The sequence below is a fragment of the Cetorhinus maximus genome, chromosome 8 (genome assembly GCF_964194155.1).
Source record: "Cetorhinus maximus chromosome 8, sCetMax3.hap1.1, whole genome shotgun sequence".
NCBI classification, from domain to species: Eukaryota; Metazoa; Chordata; class Chondrichthyes; order Lamniformes; family Cetorhinidae; genus Cetorhinus; species Cetorhinus maximus.
In genome coordinates, this window is record NC_135886.1 from 6,488,514 (window position 1) to 6,513,224 (window position 24,711).

The 24,711-nt window shown below is 44.5% G+C and overlaps 1 protein-coding gene across 4 annotated transcripts in view; it reads left to right on the forward strand.

Annotated features, from left to right (window-relative positions):
- Positions 1–13,751, forward strand: part of LOC144683402 (transcription factor SOX-13-like) — a 186,878-nt gene extending 173,127 nt beyond the window's left edge. For all 4 annotated transcript variants that reach the window (XM_078546383.1, XM_078546384.1, XM_078546381.1 and 1 more), the window contains 2 exons: positions 3,298–3,514; positions 9,278–13,751. In XM_078546383.1, coding sequence (XP_078402509.1) covers positions 3,298–3,514; positions 9,278–9,563 — 503 coding nt within the window. In that variant the 3' untranslated portion in view covers positions 9,564–13,751. The remainder of the gene's footprint in view (positions 1–3,297; positions 3,515–9,277) is intronic.
- The last annotated feature ends 10,960 nt before the right edge of the window (positions 13,752–24,711 follow it).

Below are 24,711 nucleotides of genomic sequence, written 5' to 3' on the forward strand. Positions count from 1 at the left end.
TGAATCTATGGAATTCATTGCCACAGAAGGCTGTGGAGGCCAGGTCATTGAGTGTATTTAAGATGGAGATAGATAGGTTCTTGATTGGTAAGGGGATCAAAGGTTACGGAGAGAAGGTGGGGGAATGGGGTTGAGAAACTTATCAGCCATGATTGAATGGCGGAGCAGACTCGATGGGCCGAATGGCCTAATTTCTGCTCCTATGTCTTATGGCCTTATGATGCATGGATATCCTTTACTAACAACCAGCAGAGCCTGTGCAAACAGATTGTGTAACTTAAAAATGCAACTGTGGGCAGGACAAAATGAGATGAGAGATTAGCAGAATTACCACCTCCTCAAAAGAGTATTGATAAGTGAAAGGGCTCCCTATGAGTGGAACTATATCAGTGCAAAATTACTAGGGGAATAAATGAATGTGAAGGAGATTAAAGAGATGAAGCAGAGAGACAAATGTACAATGGAATTCTATTCATACCTGGACTTGGAGGCAATGTGTTGAAAGTACTTGCCCATCATTCTCCACATTGTTTCTTGTACATCCTCTAGGAGTGTTGATTTTCTGTCGTGTGTACATCTGTTTCTCCCCTTCCAGTAGACAAGAGGGCATTGAAAATGAAAATTAATACAATAGTCCAGGAAGCATTACATAGCTGCATTGCCCTGAAAGCAGAATCTTTCTGTGCCATAAGGAAACAGAGTGCAGGTTACTAGGACACACCTGGACACTGTGAGGATTAATAACCTGGGTGCTCTAAGCACGGCTGTCATCCCAAGACCAAGTCATCATTGTTCATTGGGTGCTTTCTGTATTAATGTCGTAATTTACGTGAATAGTTTTAACAGGTGTCTAACCCATTAATATTTGCTTAGGGACCATATAGCGCACTGGCCATTGCATGTCATAATGCTGCTTCTCAGATCTGGGCTGAAGCCAGATTACTGGTGAGGAGCTCCATGGTACTTAGTTAGCAGACAGATCCAGCCCAGTTCCATTGTGGTTGTGAAACCCCACTGCACACAACCACTTGCAACTTAGAACTAAATTGTCACTCGTACTTGGGCCATAGAAATGTGATACCAAGTCCTATTCTCTCATCACCCCTGTGCTCGTTGACCTACATTGGCTTCTGGCCCGGCATCACCTCGAGTTTAAAATTCTCATCCTTGTACTCAAACCCCATCATGGACTTTCCCTTCCCTACCTCTACAACTTCCCCCAGCCCAACAACGCTCCCAAAAGCTCTGTGCTCCTCCAATTCTGACCTCTGGCCCATCCCCGTTTTCCTTCATCCAGTATTGTTGGCCGTGGCTTTGGCTATCTAGGTGACCAGTGCTAGAATTCCCTCCCTAAGATTCTCCACCTCCCCACCGCCATCTCCTCCTTCAAGATACACATTAAAACCTATCCCTTTAAACAAGCTTTTGATCATCTCCCCTAATATATCTCCTCATATAGCTCGGTGTCCAATTTTGTCCCTGTGGAGCACCTTGGGATGTTTTACTATGCTCAAGGTGCTGCGTAAATGCAAGTTGTTGTTGTGGAAATCGGAAATGGGAAATGCCACAGTAGCTTGTTGTAAGGGGTAACCCGCTGAGACTGAAGGTTAAGGCAGTTTTGTCCGTGCAGTATTGTAGCAGATTTATTCTGAATCTAACTTGTGCTGTCCGTGTCTGGGAGTGCCCAGAGACAGCTGTATGATTGAGAAATCTAATCAGTATTGTGCCGAACCTGTGTGGGTGTGCTTTGTGTAGCATTTTCCCCTGACTTTTGTTCTGATCGAGCTGCTGGGCTGAGTGTTTAATGGACTGAATCCAAAGAGCTGCTTTTTGTCTGTGCTTATCTGCCGTTTGTAGAATTCTCGAATTAAGTAGAACATTTCAACAGAAACATGCTCAGGTCTTTGTCTAGATTCCCCATCCCCCACCCCCTTTTTGTAGTAACCATTATCTTTCAGAGATTATCCGACCTATTTCAGATTTAAAATTAATAATTGATCTCGCGTCAATGGCTATCTGCAGAAGAGAGTTCCAAACTTTTACCACTCTTTGAATGTAGAAGTGTTTCTTAACTTCAGTTTTGAAACATCTGGCAGGAGCCTTTAGACTATGTTCCCCAGTGCTCGACTCCTCAACTAATGGAAAGGGTTTCTCGCTCTCTCTACCCAACTGTTTCCTTTGTTATCTTGAAAACCAACCAAATGACCCTTAGCCTTCTAAATTCCCACATTTGTATAACCTCTCCTCTTAATTTAACCCTTGAAGTCCAGATATTATTTTGGCACCGCACTCCCTCCAGGCCAATAGGTGGAATCTTGTTGAGGAGTTGGGGGCCTTGACAGCTGGCTGGGGATCCAGAGAGAGACCCGCGCTGCCTCTTTTCTGGAAGGCCCACCAAAACACAAGCCAATCAGGGAGTGGGGGATTCCCCTAGAATGAAGACCCCCAGGGGGTGGAGGTGTTGCTGACCAAGAGCTATTGGCCAATCGGAGGCCGGCAACTCTTGTGCTCAGCAGCACCACAGGGAAGGTAGTGGCTGCTGCTGGAAAAACACCTACTGGAGTTCCAGGATCACTCAGCAACCCAGGCCACAGATAAGTAATTTGGAAGGGGGTTGGGGGAGGATTCACGGGGTGAGGGTCACAGGGCGAGGAGTGTAAGGTGGTCAGCATAAATAAAAGGGGGTGGGTGGGGCACGGGGTGGTGGCTCTCTGCAGGCCCCGATGACTAGTCCCTCCATCAGGCTCTGAAGTACCTTTGATCGAGGGGCCCCCACCACCCTGCCCTTAATTGGCCACTTAAGAGCCTCAATTGGCTGTGGGGCAGAAAGGTCAACAATGGGCCTTCCCACCCAAAAATTAATGCTGCCGGAGGTGGGGAAGGCGGTAGGTTTCCGGTATGTCCCCATCCTGCCTAATTACATGCCCTGCCCACCTCCAAGTTTGCCACCAGTAAGAGCACAAGATTCCACCTTCCACCCAATGTGTCTTCCCTAAAGTGTGGTGTCCAGAACTGAACACATTACTCCAGATGTAGTCTAACCAGGGCTTTGTATAGATGTAGCGTAATGTTTACCCAATATATCCAAGCTGCTTGCAGTAGATTTAAAATTATTGGAAGTACTTTTGCAGTTTTTGGAAACCTGTTGCCGTCTGGTGCTTTATACTAGCCTGGCAGAGATCTAATTAGTTTCTCCAAGTTACTCTGTGGGTGAGTGCAGTCTAATAAATGACCATGCCTTGTTTTCAATGACACCAGTGCAGTTTGCTGTTGATGCTGAAGTATCTCTGATTTTAGGATCCCGTTGGAAATCGATGTCAAACGTTGAGAAACAGCCGTACTACGAGGAACAGGCAAGGTTGAGTCGACAACATCTGGAGAAGTATCCAGACTACAAGTACAAGCCCCGGCCCAAACGGACCTGCATCGTGGACGGGAAGAGGCTGAGAGTTGGGGAATACAAGGCGTTGATGAAGTACAGGCGGCAGGAGGTGCAGCAGTGCTACCCTGTTGGGTGAGTTTCCCAAGCGACAAACAAAAGCTGTATGGCTCTGAGAGACATTATTCACAAAGTTCGCACATAGAGGAACAAAGGCTTCACACTTTTTTCCTATTCTGGTCACATCTCATGATTTTTGAACGACGATGGAAATAAAAATTGGACAAGATGTAAAGTGGGCTTCCGATTGGCTGGTATACGATCACAGAGTCAAAATAGCTCCCAATGACTTTTTGCCAAATTACACAGACATCACTTTGCCCCTAAATGGCCATTATTCATTTGCCTGTCGGCTGGTGGTGCCAACCAGAAGGCATTGCAACTGAACCCAGCCATTGCCCATTAGTCACATGCCCACTTCCAATAGGAGGCACTGATTGTCCGCTGCCTGTTACTGGCCTTGTTGAGATCCGTTAACTTAGAACAGACCAGATCGAGCCATTTGCCCCTTTTAATGCCTATGGGGGAAGCTATTTACACTCGCTCTGTTGGTGCATCAAGCCCAACAGTTCTCCAGCATTGCCCATGCCTTATTGATTGTCCAGCCACCTGTCGACAGAAGGGTGTAATAGGGTTTGAGGTTTCCATACCCTTTATCAAATGCACTGCATGAAGAGACAATGAGGTTCTTCCATACTCCAAGTTAGCATGGATATGCTTTACATAGGATATATGACACAGAAGCAGGCCTTTCGCTGCAACCAGTTCACGCCAGTCTTTATGCTCAACTCAAGCCACACTAGGGCAATTGGAGCATTCAAGAGTGGGATCGACAGATTGGTTTTGGGCAAAGTTATTAAGAGATATGGAGGAAAAGCAGGTAAATGATCTGGAAGCACAGATCAGCCATGATTTAATGAAATGGTTGAGCAGGCCCGAGAGGCTGAATGGCCTCCTCCTGTTCCTCTGTATGTAAACTTAGTGAAGAATGGGGTTTTTCACTCCGAGTATTAACGTCAGTGATCAGATGACTTTAGAAGGCCTCAGGAATGATTTTGCTGGTGTGCAGATCCTCTTGCTCTGCTCTAAGAGTGCCTGAGGATGTGCAGCTAGTCGGTGCCAGCTACCTTTGCAAAGAACTAATGGCAACCTTATCATCACCACTCTATGGCAATCTTGCGGAAGTCTCGAAGCTAACTCAGAACAACCTGAAGGATGGAAGTGAAGGTCAGGTGGCAGAAAATCTTGAAAGGACTTGTTTCCAATTCCATGGTCCTGATTGAGAACTATTCCCACTGAAATTCCAGTGCATGTTGCTCCAGTCATTGGTTGGAAAATCACTGAATGTACGTGCTAGAGTTTCCAACGTGTGTTTGTGGTTGGGGGATGCTCCATTCACCAAAAGCACAAAGTTGAACTTTACCCCTTGAAACCTTGAAGGTTGCGCAGACAAGTCAGGAGTTCCCACAGTTTGATTTTTCTATAATGGACTCCGCCAAGGCAAAGAGAGCTTCCTATCAAAGAGCTACTGTCTCTCTGCTCTTGTTTCTTACATGCTGGCTACAAGTACAATGCTTTGCCCCTTCCAACAGTAAGAGACTTGTTCATATCAGATTGGTGTTCAACACAGTTTAGCCATGGAAAAGTGGGAGGCTCATACCCACTAATGTATTATCGGAACCTCTCTTGCAATTACAAGAATGCCACAATGGGGTTCTTCTGAAATGACCACTGCAGGATGTCTCAAATCACTTTACAGACACCTTTGAGACATAATCACTGTTGCAATGTAAGAAACATGGCTGCCAATCTGCACACAGTAATGTCCCATAAAATTCAATGTGATCATGACCAGATAATCTGTTCTAGTTGGTTGAGGGATAAATATTGGCCAAGACATGAGGGAGAACTCACATGCTCTTCTTACTACATTCCAGTAAGGGAAAGATTCCAACCATCCGGGGTTAACTAAAAAAGTTGAAGATAGTATTAGACTTAAAGAAAAAGCGTATAATTGCACAAAGATGGGTGTCAGCTCAGAAGATTGGACAGAATATAAAAAACAGCAATGAAAGACAAAAAGATTAATAAAGAGGGAAAAATTAGAGTACAAGAGAAAGCTAGCTAGAAATAAAGACAGTCAGTACGGGTTTCTATAGATATTTAAAAAAGAAAACAGTTAACAAAGTGAGAGTTGGTCCTATAGAAAGTGAGTCAGGGGAATTAATAATAGAAAATAGGGAGATGGCAGATGAATTGAACAGGTATTTTGCATTGGACTCCACTATAGAGGATACAAGTAACATCCCAGAAATAGCTGTAAATCAGGAAATGGAAGAGAGGGAGGAATTCAAGAAAATTACAACCACCAGAGAACTGTTACTGAGCAAATTGCTGGAGCTGTGGGCTGACAAGTCCTCGGGTCCTGATGGACTTCATCCTAGGGTCTTAAAAGAAGTGGCCAGTCAAATAGTTGATGCATTGGTTTTAATTTTTCAATATTCCCTAGATTCAGGGAAGGTTCCATTAGATTGGAAAATAGCAAATGTAACTCCCCTATTTAATAAGGGAGGGAGACAAAAATCCGGAAACTACAGGCCAGTTAGCCTAACATCTGTCACAGGGAAAACGTTAGAAGCTGTTATTAAAGACGTTATAGCAGGGCACTTAGAAATTCAAGGTAATCAGGCAGAGTCAACATGGTTTTGTGAAAGGGATACCATGTTTAACCAATTTATTGGAATTCTTTGAAGAAGTAACATGTGCTGTGGATAAATGGGAACCAGTGGATGTACTGTACTTAGTTTTCCAGATGGCATTTGATAAGGTGCCACATCAAAGGTCATTGTGGAAATTAAAAGCTCAAGTAGGGGGTAACATGTTGGTATGGATAGAAGGTTGGCTCACTACCAGGAAACAGAGTAGGCATAAATGGGTCATTTTCTGGTTGGTAAGTTGTAAGGATCAGTGATCAATGCTGGGGCCTCAACCTTTTACAATTTATATAAATGCATATGGGTGCTAAATTTGCTGATGACATAAAGAAGGAAAGTAAGTTGTGAAGAGGACATATGGACGCTACAAAGGGATTTAGATAGGTTAAGTGAGTGGGCAAAGCTTGGCAAATGGAGTATAATGTGGGAAAATATGAAATTGTCCATTTTGGCAGGAAGAATAAAAAAGAAGCATATGAGAGCTTGCAGAGCTCTGAGGTGCAGAGAGATCTGGGTGTTCTAGTACATGAATCGCAGAAGGTTAGTATGCAGGTAAAACAAGCGATTAGAAAAGCTGATAGAATGTTATTAATTGCGAGGGGAATTGAATGCAAAAGTAGAGAGGTTATGCTTCAGTTGTGCAGGGCACTGGTGAGACCACACCTGGAGTACTGTGTACAATATTGTTCTCCTGGTTTAAGGAAGGATGTAAATGCGTTGGAAGCAGTTCAGAGATTTACCAGACACGTACCTGGAATGGGTGGGTTGTCTTATGAAGAAATGTTGGACACCATAGGCTTGTATCTGCTGGAGCTTAGAAGAGTGAGGTGACTTGATTGAAACATATAGGTCTGAATTTTGTGCTCGTTGGGCACATGCGATCGGCGGGCCTGGGAGTGGACGGGAAATGGTCCCTTGACTGCAATCGGCCCCCGACCGACATTTCACACTCACAGGCCAAGCTTTTACTGAGCTCCCTGAAGGCAGACAGATGCCTCAGGAAGCTGCAGACCTCCAAATAATAGAAGAAAGCACAAAAATGTTGCAAAAAAATGCCCAAGCAGCTCAATCAAGCACCTGAAAGCATACCTCATTTAAAAAAAAAAGTCCCCAAATATTTATTTTATTCTAAATCCTAACAGATTTCATTCCGCCCTTGAATGAAGTTTCATCAAAAATGTGAAGCCCTCTGGCCAATTGGCCCGTCCACCAACCGTAAGGTTGGACAGGCCATGAAAACTGGCTTACAATTGGGCTGTTAATGATATTAATCGCCTGCCTAAATTTCGGCGGGCACTCTTCTGAGTTTTGCGGTGCCCACCGAGCGAAATATCACAATGGTGGGCGATGAGGTTGGGATGCTCACCCGACATCATTTCGCACGATTTTATGCCCGTTCGGGTCGGGCACGCGCCCACCCATGGGATGTAATATTCTGGCCATGAGATCCTGAGGGGTGGATGTGGAAAGGATGTTTCCTCTGGTGGGAGAATCTAGAGCTAGGGGGTCACTCTTTAAAAATCGAGGGGTCACTCATTTAAGACAGAGATGAGGAGAAAATATTTCTTTGAGGGTCATGAGTCTTTGGAACTCTCTTCCTCAAAAGGTGGTGGAAGCAGAGTCTGAATATTTTTAAGGCAGAGGTAGATGGATAGGTATATGGATAGATATATGGATAGATAGATTCTTGATAAGCAAGGGGCGAAAGGTTATTGGGGGTAGACAGGAATTTGGAGATGAGGTTGCAGTCAGATCAGCCATGATCTTATTGAATGGCAGAGCAGGCTCGAGGGGCCGAGTGGCCTACTCCTGCTCCTAATTTGTATCTTCATATATTCTTCAGAATAGTGCCATGGATCCTGTCATGACCGGAATGGAAGGAATGCACAGTTATCTAGTCCCACTACTCCACAGATCGCACCATTAGTTTAAATGTTTAATTCACTTACAAAAATGGCCAATTATTTACCTTCGCTACTGTTAGACCCAGAATAAAAGAGACTTTAACCAGGCTTCTTTCAATAAACTCAGAATGATTGGTTTATTATAAAATGGAACTTTTTTTGAGACAAGTGACAAGAACTGGTTTACGCAAAATTTGTAATCTGCAAGTGTAACGATCTGTCCCTTTTAACATTCCCCAGTAAGCACAGGACAAACAAACAGGGTCCCTGCAGAGATGGGTTAAAGAAAAAAACTTTATATAAAGGATAAAGTTCGTAGGTTTTGACGCTGTTGATCTGGTTCTCCCTCATGTGAGGACGGGTCACTCGTTCCGGTAGATGTCTGGAGTTTCTCACCAACAGAGCTTCAGCGTGGAGAAAAATGGAGCCTGATCAATCCTTTTTGTCTCAGCCTCTCAGGTTTCCAAATACAGACAAGTTCCCCTCAGATGTGGATTCCTTGCTGGATAGTGATACCACACTGAAGGCAAGGAGAATGTGAGCTAGACAGCTTTTCTCCTCTTCAGTACATTCCCAACTGAGTTCAAAACACCAAGTTCAAAACATAAAGCTCCTCCGCCAGGTGATTTCTAGTAAATCACCAGGCCTTTGCCTTTAAAACAGGTTTTTTCCCCATTATTTGAAGTGATTGTAATTCAAATAAACAAATAGCTCTCCTCCACAATTGCTGGTCATTTAGCTGACATCATGTGATTTCTTGGACAAGGCATGCTCCCTCCCCGGTCCAAGATGAACTTACAACCATTTTTTTTTTTTAAATCCAGGTCAGCCCCCAAGTGTCCAAATAATGCAATCTCCTTGCAAGTTGTAAAAGAAACTATAGTTCTTGTAGATATGGTTCTAATAATTCTTTCATGTCCCAACTGAGAGGGCCCTCCGTTTAAGGTCTCAAGCGAAAGATGGCACCTCTGGCAGTGCCACACTCCTTTGATACTGCACTGGGGTCTCAGCCTAGATTTTGTATTCAAACCTCTGGAGTGAAATCTCCTGACTCAGAGGCATACGTGCTACCCACTGGCTGGTACAGTGTGGTGAGATTAGAAGTCCCTTTTAAATTTGGGGCATGAAAACAACCATCTTTCTATTTGTGTCGCTCATTGATTAATCTTGGTGTGTATACATGAAGAATTTATAATGCTTTGTTGCTTCCCCCCCTGCAGGCAACAGGATCAAGTTCACTTGCACCCTTCAGAAGTGATGTATCCCGGACAGATTGGGATGACTTCCATTCCTGTACAGCCAGCAGTGTCGGAACACTATCGACCCTGCAGTCCTGATCCCAACATGCCTGTGATCCTCAACACACGGAGTCTCAAACTGGAACAGACAGATATGAAGGAAATGCACCTGAATGATGCTAACAGTGAAATATACGAGTATGGTGAAGAAGATGACTCCGACGTGGAGTATCGCAGCGATGGCGAACTGGTGGTCCTCGCGGACTAGCATCCCCTTGTGACTTTGTCAGCAAAGGTTACAGAATTGAACCTTTCAAGCACAGATGGGCCAACATATGTCCTGTCGTACCCTGGCCAACCATTCAAGCAGAGCTACTGGGGAAGATCTCACTTTGCAGGTTTTGGAGCACATTGGGAGGGTGGGATTGGGGGGGGTTAGACAACCATCCTCTACCTCATCCTAAATGTGCCTATTTCATGGACCAGTTGATGAGATTACCTGGGTGCAAGGTAGAGACAGGTGAGCCTGTGCTGGACTGGGCTAACGAAAATAGTATCAGCACCTATAGGTGACACTGAATTTCAGTAACTTCACATGTACTTGTCCACCAGGGGCTACTATGGTCCTTATTCATTACAGATCATGGCTCCGTTGTCACCAGTTACATTTTGGCAGGGTGTGGGTGAAAGAATACACACTGCCCAATCGTTTGCGGGTTTTCCATCAGCACTGACTCTGATTCCATTCCTTTATCGTAGAATCATACAGCATATATGGAGGCCATTCGGTCCATTAGGCCTGTGCCAGCTCTTCTGCAGGGCTATCCAATTAGTCCCACTGTCCCATTCTTTCCCCACAGCCAGTCAATTTATTCCTTTTCAAGTATTTATCAAGTTGCCTTTTGAAAATTACAGTTGAATTTGTTTCCACCACTCTCTCAATCAACACATTCCAGATCATCATAACTCATTGTTTTTTTAAAATTCTCCCTTCTGGTTCTCCTGCCAAATTCTTATATCTGTGTCCTCTGTTTCCCAACCCTCCATCAGTGGAAACACATCTTCCTTATTTATTCCATCAAAATCCTTAAAGGCTGAATCCTTTAAGAAGCTTCTCTTAGCGTGTATGCTATCAAACCCATTGCCATCTAATCCTAATCCCTTTGGAGCAAGATTAGTAGCAATTTCTGCATGGAGGAATTGCTTGAAAGTCACTGTGAGCCATAGGGGGAGAGTTCCCAAGGGTAGATCACTTTCCTGGCTTCTTGGGCATAGCTCAGAATAATAAAGCAACGAGAGTTAGTAGATCTCCAGAATAAGGCTTGGGACATTTGTTTCTCATGCCTTTCTGCCTGTCACAAGCTACGTTGGGGAAGAAAGGATTGTGAAAGGACTGTACTGTGCTGAAGGGTGGGAGTTGAGCAGTGGTTTAGATGACATAAATTGGGATGGGGGCAGGCGTCATCTGTTGAGCACCTGACTGCCCCACAGCTCGAGAAATTGATCAAATTCCACCCTTATATCACGGGAATTGCACTTATTGGGGAGAATTCCATTGTTCACCTTGTTGGCTGTGAGAGAGGGATCTCATTGCCAGAGCTAACTGCTAATGAAACCCAATTTGGGTATTGGGATCTGAATATTCATGCCTTGTTAACTCAGTAGCCACCCAAAATCAACGTTTCTAATATGGGTTGTTGTAAAATTCATCTGCTGCTGGCCCTTTTGATTTGCCCCAACCCAAGTAAGACAACGGAAGACGTAACTCACTTTTTCCTGCTATATAGACACACGTGCGTAGATACACACCCCCACACACACACACACCCCCACACACACATACCCCCACACACACACACACACACACCCCCACACACAATCACACGTCTATCAAGCATGTCCTCACACTCATGATGGCTGGAGCATCATGATTAGAAACCTCCTTAAGCCTTCCCCACTCACCCCCACTGCTCCACCGTAATCACCATCTTCCCATGAAGCTTGCAATCCAAGGAACAGTCCACCTTTGCAATTGTGGAGTGTATGGGCCAATGTTGGTTAGTTGACAGCTTGCTCCCTGCCTGAAAGGAGAATGGCCCTGGGGTGTGGCTGTCTGCTCTGTTGGCCACTCTACACGAGAGACAGGTTGGCCTGACTGGGAAAGGTTTTAGCTGCGTTGCCGGACATGATGACTTTTCTCAAAAACTTCTTTTCCCTCAGGTACTCAGTAGTATGTTTTGAAATAGATGTCAATATTTGTATAAAGGAAAAAAAAAAAATCGCATTACAATCTGTTTACTGAGTGTGTGCGTGTGTGTGTTTTAATAGCAAGGATTTTCTTGTTTCTTATTCTCACTAAGGTCCAGCTGACATCAGCTGAGAAATGGCTGGTGACATGTTCCAGGACTTTAATTTATTTTGTTTGCAAGACCTGCTTTCCTTTTCGGCTTTGAGTTTTTATTTTGGATTGGAGTCCAAGAAAGTTTGGTAGGGTGGGCAATTCTCCCAATCATCTGAACATCCTGAAGCTTTGAACAGACCCTCTTAAATGAGTGGGAAACAGGCAGAGGGAAGGATGGGGTGGCTACAATTACAGAGGACGCTTAGAGCTCCCGACACTCTGGCAGTGAAAGTCTCGGAGCCCCACCTGCATACAGTGAAAGGGGGAAGTGGCAGCAAAGAAAATTGACCATTTTTTTTCTTGAAGAAAGGTCTCAACGCAAAGGTGGGGACAGTTTCTGAAGTGGCACCATCCTATAGAAATGTACCTAATGTAATTGACAAGTGTCTGGAAACACCCTGAATTCACCTTTAGTGAAAGAAATGAGTTGCAAAGGCAGTGGGAAGACCCCTCGCAAACTGGGCACCCTTCCACTGTGTATTTAAGCACCTGTTGCTGAAGCTGCAATGATGTCGTTAATGTGCCTATATTTTAACGTTAGCCATAACCTGTCCCTTGAAAAAGGGATTTTTCTATAGTTTGGGTCATTTTCTCCCATCTTTACTTTGTCCAAATTATATTTTTCGTTGTTTTTTGGTTGGTGATGTTTTGGCGATTAATTGTGGATGCAACAGTCACAGAGCGGGAAACAGGATCTCAGAGTTAGAATTACAGCTCTTCAAATGCCTAGGAGTGTTATCCAGAGCAATGTCACCTTTCTATTGTGTCATGTCTCTCTCTTTCCTTCCCATTTCTCTCTCTCTCTCTCTCTCTTTTTCTCCGCATCCTTCTCTCCCCATTTCCCTCTGTCTCTCTTCCTATCTTTCTCCTTCTCACCATCTCTCTCCCCCCCTCCCCTTTTCCTCTCTTTCCTCCCCATCTCCCCCTCCTGTCCCCCCTCTGCACCTTGTCCCCATTTCTCTTTCTCTCTCCCTCCTTCCCTCTCTTTTTCCTACCCCTTTCTCCATTCCTCTCCGCCTCGCTCTCTTCCCATCGCCCATCCTCTTCGTTTCTCCCTCTCGCCCTCTCTTCATTTGTTTTACTTTCTTGTTTTCGCCCCTGCTTTCTGTGTCTCTTTCTCCCTTTCTCTCCCACCAACCCCCCTCGCACACCCCTGTCCCTCCCACCCTGTGGACAGTTGTGTTACTCTTGTGAGCTTGAAAATCACTATGAAGCCCTATACTATTTCATACAACCATAGAATTGTTACAGCACAGAAGGCAGCCATTTGACCCATTGTGTCTGTGCTGGCTGCCCTAAGGAGGACTGCTAACGTTTCCCAACCATCAGGGGGACTCAGCCCCTCCGTTGTTAAGGTATCGCTGTCTTTTCCAAAGACCCAGTTTCGTTCCTCTTCTCTCGCACCTAATTCCCGTAAAACTACTTCTTCAAAGTTGCCAAGTTCACGGATCATATTTTCTTACCTTCCGCGTACGTTTGTAAACTATAACCGCCCTGTGCAAGGTGCGCAAGATAGTGATGCCTAGACCATTCAATGCAAGTCATTGCAGGGTAATGTTACAAAAGTGTGAAACTTCTATTGTAATACTTTTTTAATCAACTTTTTCAGTGTTTTTTATTTTTTCTTATGTGGGGGTGGGGGGGGGAGAGTTAGAAAGAAACGTGAAATGTAATTCTCGTACCTTGGAATCTGGTCTTTCTTTTGGAATATTGAGTTGGGAGGCAAATATCAAAGATCCCTCCTTTTTGAAGTAAGACAATATTATTAAACGTTAATTTAAGTGTACATTGGTTCTCTTTGTGACCTGGTCCTCATTGGTCCAGACAGGTGGATGTACGTGGATCGTACTGAACTCGTTTTCGGCACCATTATGGTGCTACAGCATTTTTGTTTAGGATGGATTTTTTTTTTAAAAACAAAAACAATGTGAATTTGTTTTGATTTATACAGTGTAATATATGACCATGTTTCTGTTAACAAGAGGAGAGATGATCTCCCATTAGGGGTGATTTAAATTTATTAGTACATCCGAATAAAGTGGAATATCACAACCACACTGCCTAGTTCCCATGTCTTTATTTTATGGTTCTAGCCGTGGAATGCTGCTTTGTATCTGGAACGTTTTTTAAGATAAATGGTCTCTCCTAGGTTATTTGGCCTTTATTGCAAGGGGGACGGAGTATGAAAGTAGGAAAATCTTGCTACAACTGTAGGCCACACCGAGAGTATTATATACAGTTTTGGTCACCTTACTTAAGGTGGGACATAGTTGCATTGGAGTCAATTCAGAGAAGGTTCACTAGGCTGATTCCTGGGATGAGGGGTTTGTCTTATAAGGAAAGGTTGGGCCTATACCCATTGGAGTTTAGAAGAGTGAGAGGTGATCTTATTGAAACATGTAAGATTCTGAGTGGGTTTGACCGGGTAGATGCTGAGAGGATGTTTCCCCTCGGGGAATCTAGAACTGGGGGACACAGTTTAAAAATAAGGGATCTCCCATTTAAGATGGAGATGAGAAGGAATTTCTTCTCCGAGGGTTGTTAGTGTTTGGGAATTCTCTCCCTCAGCGAGCTGTGGAAGCTGGGTCATTGAACATATTCAAGGCTGAGTTGGACAGATTTTGATTGACAAGGGAGTCAAGGGTAATGAAGGGCAGGCAGGAAAGTGGAGTTATGGCCACATCAGATCAACCATGCTATTATTGAATGGCAGAGCAGGCTCGAGGGGCCACTATTTCTTATGTTCTTATTTCACAAGGTTGGGTAAGTTGGCGGGCTGGAGTGGATTCTGGTGTTGGTATAGTCCTGGTGTTCAGCCATCATGGTTCGAGGACAGGCTTGATAGACCAACTAGCCTCCTCTTGCCTGTCCATTTTGCATGCTTGTTTGATGATGTATGAAGCCCTGGCTAGGTGCCATTGGGAGTAACTACTTTTAGTTCTGGGCACCACACCTCAGGTAGGATTTATTGGCTTTGGAGTGGGTGCACTGCAGATTCCCCAGAATAATACCAGCTCTGAAAGGTTAAATTATGAGAACAGATTGTATAGACACGGTTTGTATTCCCTTCAGTGTAGAAGATTCAAGGGTGATCTAATTGAGATATTTTTTTTTAAGATGATAGAATTTGAGAGGGTGTATATAAGAGAGAAACTACTTCCTCCAAAGTTGGGATCAAGGTTGGGTGGCGTCCAGAACAACGGGGAGTAATTGTAAAATTGGAGCTAGGAAGCAATTGTATGCACAAAGGATAGCAATCTGAAATTGTCTTTCCTTAAGGGTATGATGAGATTTGGAATGAAGACAGTCTTGGACTTAAGATATAGATCAGCCATGAACTAATATAATTGGAGAACGAGCTTGAGAGGCTGAATTGACTTCTGCTTTTGTGCTTCTCCTTAAGATTTTAACCTGGCGGTACTTACCTTTCCCTCCCCACTGTAATCGCCACTCCAAATTACTTTCCCCATAATGTACTTCCTTTCTCTCCCACTCCCCTTCCAAACATGTTGCCATTCTCAATTTTCTCTATCTTGAAGGTTCAGGCTAGCTCTTGGCATGAGCCATAGCTCAGTGGGTAGCATTCTCATCCGAGACAGGGTGTTGTGGGTTCGAGTCGCACCCCTAAGACTTGAGCACAAATTCTATGCTGACACTTCGGTGACCCGCTGACGGTGCGCTGCACTGTCACAAGGGTCATCTTTTGAATGAGGTGTATTACGTCACAGCCGGTGGCAAATGTTGAGTTGTTCAAATCCCAGAGGGATACTCGAAACAACTGTCATAACCGATTTTTGCAATTTGTATGTTCCGAGATGCAGGCTTTGAATTCGGTAGCAATAAGACCACCGAGTCTCGAGGTTTTATTTTAACACTAAATGGAACATTTATTAACTGAAAGATTGTAAACACATACATATGTCTACAAATTACTATGCTAATAACTACTTTAAAAAAATCCCCTAATTAATCTGACTCTCAGTTGCACCTCTGTTAAGGCAACAGGAAAACACATAGATTTAAACAGACCCCTGGCAAAGCACACCCTGGACAGTCACATTCAAAATGAGTTTCTTTCAACTCTTGCAGTCCTTGCAGACAACCGCTTGAGGCTTACAGGCTGGAGGCTTTAGATCTTAGAACCCCTCTTCCTTTACCAACAGCCTTTTCTTCCTTTATACATATTTTCCTCTTTAAATGTAAATTCTCATTGTATCACTAGGTCTTTTGAACTTCTAACAATAAAACCCCTTTCATAACACCAATTTTATTAGTAAGCTTTGGAAAAAATAAACACATTGTTTAACTTCTTCTGGCTAGGTGTGATACTTCACCCATTCTTTTGAATGGTTTATTTAAAAATGCAAATTACCCTCTTTTCACTCCACTTTGTAACTTCCCTTTGTTTACCTAATTACCATTTCAAACCTACTTCTCTTCTATATATCAAAGTCCATGCATCAAAGCCTCTAGACCAGCTGGCTTTAATCCAATTAAGGCACACAGACACCACCAAACTCTATAATGTTATTGGAAATTATTTTAAAATAGACATTATTATATCTTCTTCACAGGTGTTAAAACCGAGGCCCCATCTACCTCCTCAGGTGTAAGGGATCAAGTGGCTCTATTCTGACAAAGAGCAGGGGAGTTCTCCCTGGGGTCCAGGCCAATGTTTGTCCTTCAATCGACATCACAAAAGGACACAATCATGTAGACCTTGCTCGTCCTGCTTTCTACCCTTAATGTCACCATTGGCACATTTCGTAGCTAATATCACCACCGTCAACACCTCTTTGTCCTTTTATCAATGACATCTTTTGGCAATCTCCACCTATCACTGGCCTCTATCCAGCTCTACTTGTCCCACCCCACCCCCCCACCCCCTTAAACCAGCTTATACTTCACCTCTTATCTATTTTTCCTTAGGTCTGATGAAGAGTCATTTGGATTTGAAATGTTAACTGTGTTCCTCTCCGCAGATGCTGTCAGACCTGCTGAGTTTTTCCAGGTATTTTTGTTTTTGTTTTGGATTTCCACCATCCGCAGTTTTTTGCTTTCGATCATTGTCATGTTGTCTGGGAATTGGTTTCCTGCAACTTGGCTTCCACACTTCCTACATTACATGGCAGTACAGTGAATGTTGTAAAGACAAAATCTCCCTTACCAGTTTCACTGATACTGGAAACTCTCTGGTACATTGGCCAAGTGACTATTCTTGCTTCATATGTGGGTTTAGATGGTGAGTGTTCTTGACCCATGCTAATGCAGTCAAAGTTAATCCAGTCCTCACTCATGATCACACTCCAGCTGTCTATTGATCAGCAGCTAGAAGCTTACTTCTGTCTCCCTCTTCTGTATCCTTAAAGTAATGAAACCAGTTGCAATAGCCACCTGCATGTCTGTGAGGAGGTCTCCCAGCACCAACTAGAGATTGAATCTGGACCCTTTGTAATCTGTATAGCTGAATGGCACACCAGGCATTGCATCTGTTAAGGAATAGGCTATTTGGCCCCTCTAGCCTGATCCACTATGGCCAGGATTTTCCAAGCGGGACCCGCTCACCGACGCGTAAATTGACGCGGGAAGATGTCGGGCGGAACTCCTGACGTCACCCTGTCCCATTTCAATTTTCAGGTCGGCGGGGGCACAGCCAAATCAGCTGTGCACCTGCTGACCTGTCAATGGCCAATTGAGGCCATTGACAAAGTAACTAATGTAATTAGTGGACCTGCCGGTCCAACCTTAAGGTTGGCGGGCAGGCCGGGAGCCCTGGCGGGCATTGGAAAAAGCATCAAACCTCATCCATGGGCGGGATGAAGTTTCATGTGTGTTTTTAAAAAGTTTAATAAAGTTTTTGTGATATTTATTAACATGTCCCATCTCATGCGACATTGTCACATGAGGTGGGCATGTTAATAATTTTTTAATTTTTCGATTTTTGATGTTTGAAACACTGTCACCACTCGCCCTGAGGCAGCACTTAGCCTCAGAGAGCAGTGCGCACTCTTGCCCGCATGTGTGAAAGAGCGCACTCTGACAGATGGGGAATCCCTCCCCCCATCCCCCGCACAGGAAGCGCTTCCCGTCGGGCGGCCTGCTGGGCGGGGCCTTAATTGGCCCGCCCACTCAAAATGGCGGCGGGCCCCTTTTCAGCAGCGGCGATCGGCTCCCCACCCGCCACCGAGCCGGTGGGGCTCACCTGCTCGCCCATCAAGGGCAAAATTCTGCCCTGTGTATCTATTTGCTGAAGCCAAGTTGAAGGCACCTTTAAGCATGCACACTCACCTCACGTTGTGCCACACATGCATGCGTAGTCGTCCCCATTGGCTGGGTGTAAGATACTAGTGTCGAGGGGAGTGAAAGTTTACCTCAGGATTTTTAATCAGCCCTGGGTGGAAAGTAAACCTTGTGTTGGTCAAGCAATAACCAGATGCCAGATTTGATCAATAACTAGGGATTAATCAATTATAGTACCACAAACTCTACAGAGTCTGCCATTAAATAATTTCTTAACAGCCCGTATACATAATTTTTGAGACAAGAAATTGAGGAGGAACAATATAGGATCTTCCTTCGGCTTCTCCCATTTCACTCGGCCTTGTCACAGGCCTGCTCCATCTCCCCCCGTCAGTCACCTATTCCCTCTTCCAATCCCCTTGCGTTTGGGTCTCTCGTCACTGCGTCTTTCCATCTGGTCTTAGGCCTTCCTCTTCTCCTCCTTCCCTGAGCTCTAAACTCCATGGCCTGAATTTTAGCTCGGCAGGAGGGTACAACCAGCGGGCCCAGGATCAGCCGGGAAACACACCACTGACCACGATCGGCCCCCCCGACCGCGACTTCACGCTGGCTGGCCAATTAACGGCCAACCAGTGTGAAGCGCAGCCTGAAAAGCTCAGTGCTGCCGGGGTGGGGTGGGGGTGGGCGATGATGTCAATGTGCGTGAGTGAGCACCAAGAGAAAGCTCCCTGAAGGCAGAGAGCTGCCTGGGGGGAGCTGCAGACCCAAAAATGTTCCAACAAAGTTTTAATAAGCAGGAAAAAAAAATGCAAGCATCACAATCAGGCACCTGAAAATACGGATGATAAAAATGCTGCCCACAAGATTTTTATTTTTATTTCATTTCATAACGGAAACCTCATCCCGCCCTTGGATAAGGTTTCATGAAAAATGTAAAGGCCGCCTGGCCAATTCGCCTGTCCGCCAACCATAAGGTTGGACAGATGATGAAAAATAGCAGACAATTGCACTGTTTATGCAGTTGATTGCCCTCTTAATTGTCGCCGGGCGCACTTCCAATTTTTGTGCTGGCCAAGAGAAATATCGCGTGAGTGTAGGATGACGTTTTCTAGATTCTTCCTTACAATGTAAACGATAATTTTCTATCACAAAACACTCCACTTCTTCCAATTGCTCCAACCGGAGCTAATTCATTGCTTAATTTCCATTCCCATGTTTCTATCTTCTGTCATCACTGACCCCCAAGTAAAAAAAAAATAACTTTCACCAAGTCTTCATCCATAACCTTTACACCTTCACTCTGGTCCACTTCCCTAGTCCCAAACTGACAGTCCATAAATTAGGTCTTTGCTCTACTGATTTTCATATCCCTGTCTTCTAAAGCTTTTCTCCAGTTCCCCAGACACTCAATCTCATCATCCCCACACATAGCCCAATGTCATCTGCAAACATCACCGACTATTATAATATGACATGGATATTGTTAATTATAAGATAATGAGGATTAAGAATGGAATGTAATTATATAGCGGAAAGCAGTTTTTTATCCTATCATGGGATGTGGGTGTCGCTGGCTGGGCCAGCATTTATTGCCGATCCCTAATTGCTCTTGAGAAGGTGGTGGTGAGCTGCCTTCTTGAACCGCTGCAGCCCTGTGCTGTAGGTGCACCCACAGTGCTGTTAGGGAGGGAGTTCTAGGACTTTGACCCAGCCACAGTGAAGGAACGGCGATATATTTCCAAGTCAGGATGGTGAGTGGCTCGGAGGGGAGATTCCAGGCCGGTGGTGTTTTCATGCATTTGCTGCCCTTGTCCTTCTGGATGACAGAGCTGACAGGTTTGGAAAGTGTTATTGCAGGAGCCTGGGGGAGTTGTTGAAATGCATTTTGTGGATGTTGCACGATAATGGGTATTGAGTATAGTGTGTTCTGTTATAGTGGTCTACAGATTAGTGCAGATTAAACATGGTAAGGGGTGGGGGAAAGACTATTATTGGAGATTTAGCATAGAACACAGCATGCTATATACTAAGTGTGATATCATTAATACAGGCAGCGCAACTGCGGGAGTGAAAATTGTGGCCCCTGAATTTGCAGCATCACCAAATACACCTCGCCTGAATTGCCCTGGCTCTAGTTTTAAGATTTTGTCACCTCACTCCTGATTGGCCGACCAGAGGAGATAGTTTCTCTTAAACCCTACTGAATCTTCTTGGCACCTTTAACCATCTCAATCAGAACCTGCCCCCCAATCTTCTAAACTCAAAGGAATACATGCTATGTTTATGCTACATGTCCTCATAAATTAACCCTCCAAGTTGAAGAAGAGCAGGGCTCTTCTCTCCTAGTTAGAGGAATCTGACGCCCTGAGCATTTCAGTTTATGTAGGTGGCCAGATAAATGCAAGTTCTTTCTGTCTATTTTGTCCCCCTGCCTAAACTATTAAACAGAAATGGAAAAAATGGCGGAAAGGTTTGCAGGACTATGGGAAAGGGCAAGGGCCCTTTCAGAGAGCCAGCATGGATATGATGGGCTAAAAGGCCCCCTCCTGTGCTGTAACCATTCTATGATTAAATCTCTTTAATGTAATGACCATAAAGGCTCTTTAAAGCTATGCTTGTGAGACACACGTTGAAAATGGGAACCGCAAACAAGTGATTTCCATAGCGTTGAGAGAGTGAGCACCTGTCTCTGTTTGAGGACCGAGTCATTTCCTGTTGTTAGTTTACACAAAACAGCACCAGGGGAAATCACTGCCGACCAAAACCAGAGTTTGCACCAGTTGAATCTAACCCCGCCTGGTCTTTGTTGTAAGTATTGTTTATTAATAAACATGTTTAAAATAGAAGTCGGTTTTGAATAACCGGCGTTTTCTTTGAGATGAGTTACGTGACACTGCCAACCTAGCAATTTTCCCAATGCACCTTCACAGAATAGAAAGCAACTTCAGGAGAGGTGTAATTAGAGGAAAGCAGAGATGGGGGGAGTGGGGGTGGGGGTGGGGGAGGGGGAGGGGCAGGAGGTTGGTGAGGGGAAGCTTTAGACCTTTGCATGAAAGTGCAGATCCCGTAATACTGAGGGGAAGCCTGAGGAAATTGCTCTCATGTTGCATGTAGCCAGTCGTGACTCTCCAGCGCAGGACTGAGGGAGTACTACACTGCCAGAAGTACTGTCTTTCGAGTGAGACATTAAACCAAGGCCCCTTCGAGTGGGCATTAAAGGTCCAGCGGCACAATTTCAAAGTGTCACGGCCACTGTTTACCCCTTAACCAACATGACAAAAAAACAGATTACCTATCACTTTGCTGTTTGTGGGATCTTTCTGTGCACAAGTTGACTGCCAAGTTTCCTCCATTACAATCAAAAAAAAAACGTCATAGGCTGCAAAGCACTTTGAGACCAAAAACCAGCGAAACTTGGAAAAGACTGATGCTGGTCCGACTGGGATCCCATTTTAAGGTGTACAAGGGCAGTTCAGACTAGTGCCAGTCATTTTCCCATTTTACTGCTTTTTCCTAGCTAAGGATCAACTCCTTGTGTAGCCTGGTCATTTCCTGTATTTTGGCTGTTGCTGAGCCTTTGCCAATGTGACATCCTAGTCTGAGGAGACTTTTGGAAGGATAACTCACCATTCAGCCAACCTTGGCTAGGAACTCCTGAACATGACCTTCCCAACTCTGGCACGGAGTTCGGGAAAGAAAAAAAAAATCCCCTTTCATTCAAAGCTGCTGACTGAAGCATTGCTGCCCTCTGCTGGGCAATGTAGTCAGCTACATGGCAACCTGTAAATAAATAGAGACACACTCAACATTGATGTACACGTCAACCTTTGAAGCCTTGAAAAATCCCTCCAAAGACGTGGGTTGGCTTAGACGTCGGATATAAAAATGAACCGCTTGTGTGGGTGGTCACCATCTTTGGCAGTTTGTCACAGGGGGTCTGCTCCATGTGGATGTGTCTTAAACTCCCACAAGTCTTTATAACACATGTTGCCTGTTTGATCCCTTGCACCCTGAGTATTTCCACATTTTCTGTTTATATTTCAGATTTCCATTATCCACAATATTTTGCCTTCTTTAAATATAGGTAGCAACAAGTCTTGTCAAAAGCCGGGTTGCTTCAGACTCTGCAGACCATTCCTGCTATTCAATGGCTGGTATCAAAGTTTCCGTATTATCTCTACTTGGTGCTTCCCTAGTTTTGCAAAGTGTTGGTTACTAATAAGATTAGAAGCTTCATTAAAGGAAAGTCTAATATGCAAATTGTAATCGCCTGAATTTTTTTATAGTCCGAAACAGCTAGTTAGAATTCTGTTAGGATTCTTTGAGGAGGTAACGAGTAGGTTAGACAAAGGAGAGCCAATGGATGTTATCTACTTGGACTTCCAGAAGGCCTTTGACAAGGTGCCGCACAGGAGGCTGCTCAGTGAGATAAGAGCCCATGGTGTTAGAGGCAAGGTACTAGCATGGATAGAAGATTGGCTGTCTGGCAGGAGGCAGAGAGTCGGGATAAGGGGGTCCTTCTCAGGATGGCGGCCGGTGACTAGTGGAGTTCCGCAGGGGTCAGTGTTGGGACCACAACTTTTCACTTTCTACATTAATGATCTAGATGAAGGAACTGAGGGCATCCTGGCTAAGTTTGCAGATGATACAAAGATAGGTGGAGGGATAGGTAGTATTGAGGAGGCAGGGAGGCTGCAGAAGGATTTGGACAGGTTAGGAGAATGGGCAAAGAAGTGGCAGATGGAATACAACGTGGGGAAGTGTGAGGTCATGCACTTTGGTAAGAAGAATAGAGGCATAGACTATTTTCTAAATGGGGAGAGATTTCAGAAATCTGGAGTGCAAAGGAACTTGGGAGTCCTAGTCCAGGATTCTCTTAAGGTTAACTTGCAGGTTGAGTCGGTAGTTAGGAAGGCAAATGCAATGTTGGCATTTATTTCAAGAGGACTAGAATATAAAAGCAGGGATGTGCTGCTGAGGCTTTATAAGGCTCTGGTCAGACCACATTTAGAATATTATGAGCAATTTTGGGCCCCGTATCTCAGGAAGGACGTTCTGGCCCTGGAGAGGGTCCAGAGGAGGTTCACGAGAATGATCCTAGGAATGAAAGGCTTAACATATGAGGAACGTTTGAGGACTCTGGGTCTATACTCGATGGAGTTTAGAAGGATGAGGGGGGATCTGATTGAAACTTACAGAATACTGAAAGGCCTGGATAGAGTGGACGTGAGGAAGATGTTTCCATTAGTAGGAGAGACTAGGACCCAAAGGCACAGCCTCAGAGTAAAGGGAAGACCTTTTAGAACAGAAATGAGGAGAAACTTCTTTAACCAGAGAGTGGTGAATCTATGGAATTCATTGCCACAGAAGGCTGTGGAGGCCAGGTCATTGAGTGTATTTAAGACTGAGATAGATAGGTTCTTGATTGGTAAGGGGATCAAAGGTTACAGGGAGAAGGCGGGAGAATGGGGTTGAGAAACTTATCAGCCATGATTGAATGGCGGAGCAGACTTGATGGGCCGATTGGCCTAATTTCTGCTCCTATGTCTTATGGTCTTATGGTCTTATAAATCCTTGTTTGGATCAGGGTGGTGTGGCAATGACTTGCACCTCTCCTTGCTATAACCAAGGTCTCTGCAGTGAATCCACATTAAATTAATCGCCCAATGCACACAGTGGGTTTTATGCATTGATTTTACAAAGTGTGGCTGCTGGTGGGGAGGCTCAGCTGAGGTGAGAGCCTATCGGAAATCTGGGTACAGACAGCCTATGATTATGATGGGAGCTAATGTGCGCACAGCAAGATCCCACAAACTTGTTTCAATTTTGCTGCCTTGTTCTTTGAACCAAGGGTCTAGTGAGAGGGAGGAATTGAAGAAAATCCGTGTTAGTAAAAAAATGGTGCTAGAGAAATTAATGGGGTTAAAGGCTGAAAGATCCCCAGGGCCTGATAATCTATATCCCAGAGTGCTAAAGGAAGTGGCCCTAGAAATATTGGATGCATTGGTGGTCATCTTCCAGAATTCTATAGACTCTGGAGCATTTCCTGCAAATTGGAGGGTGGCAAATGTTTAAAAAAGGAGGGAGAGAGAAAACAGAGAATTACAGACCAGTTAGCCTAACATCAGTAGTGGGGAAAATGCTAGAGTCTATTATAAAAGATGTGGTATCAGAATACTTGGATAGCATTAACGGGATTAGACAAAGTCAGCTTGGATTTATGAAAAGGAAATCATGCTTAACTAATCTACTGGAGTTTTTTGAGGATGTAACTAGTAGAATAGATAAGGGAGAACCAGTGGATGTGGTGTATTTGGATTTCAAGAAGGCTTTTGATAAGGTCTCACAGAAGAGGCTAGTGTGCAAAATTAAAGCACATGGGATCGGGGATAACATACTGGCATGGACTGAGAATTGGTTGACAGACCAGAAACAGAGAGTGTGAATAAATGGGTGTTTTTCTGGGTGGCAGGTGGTGATTAGTGATGTACCGCAGGGATCAGTGCTTGGGCCCCAGCTATTCACGATGTATATAAATGACTTGGATGAGGGAACCAAATGCAATATTTCCAAGTTTGCTGATGACGCAAAACTGGGCGGGGTTGTGAGGAGGATGCAAGGAGGCATCAGGGTGATTTAGACAAGTTGTATGTGCGCGTAAACATGGCAGATGCAGTATAACGTGGATAAATGAGAAGTTATACACTTCGGTGTGAAGAACAGAAAGGCAGAGTATTATTTAAACAGTGATATATTGGGAAATGTGGATGTACAA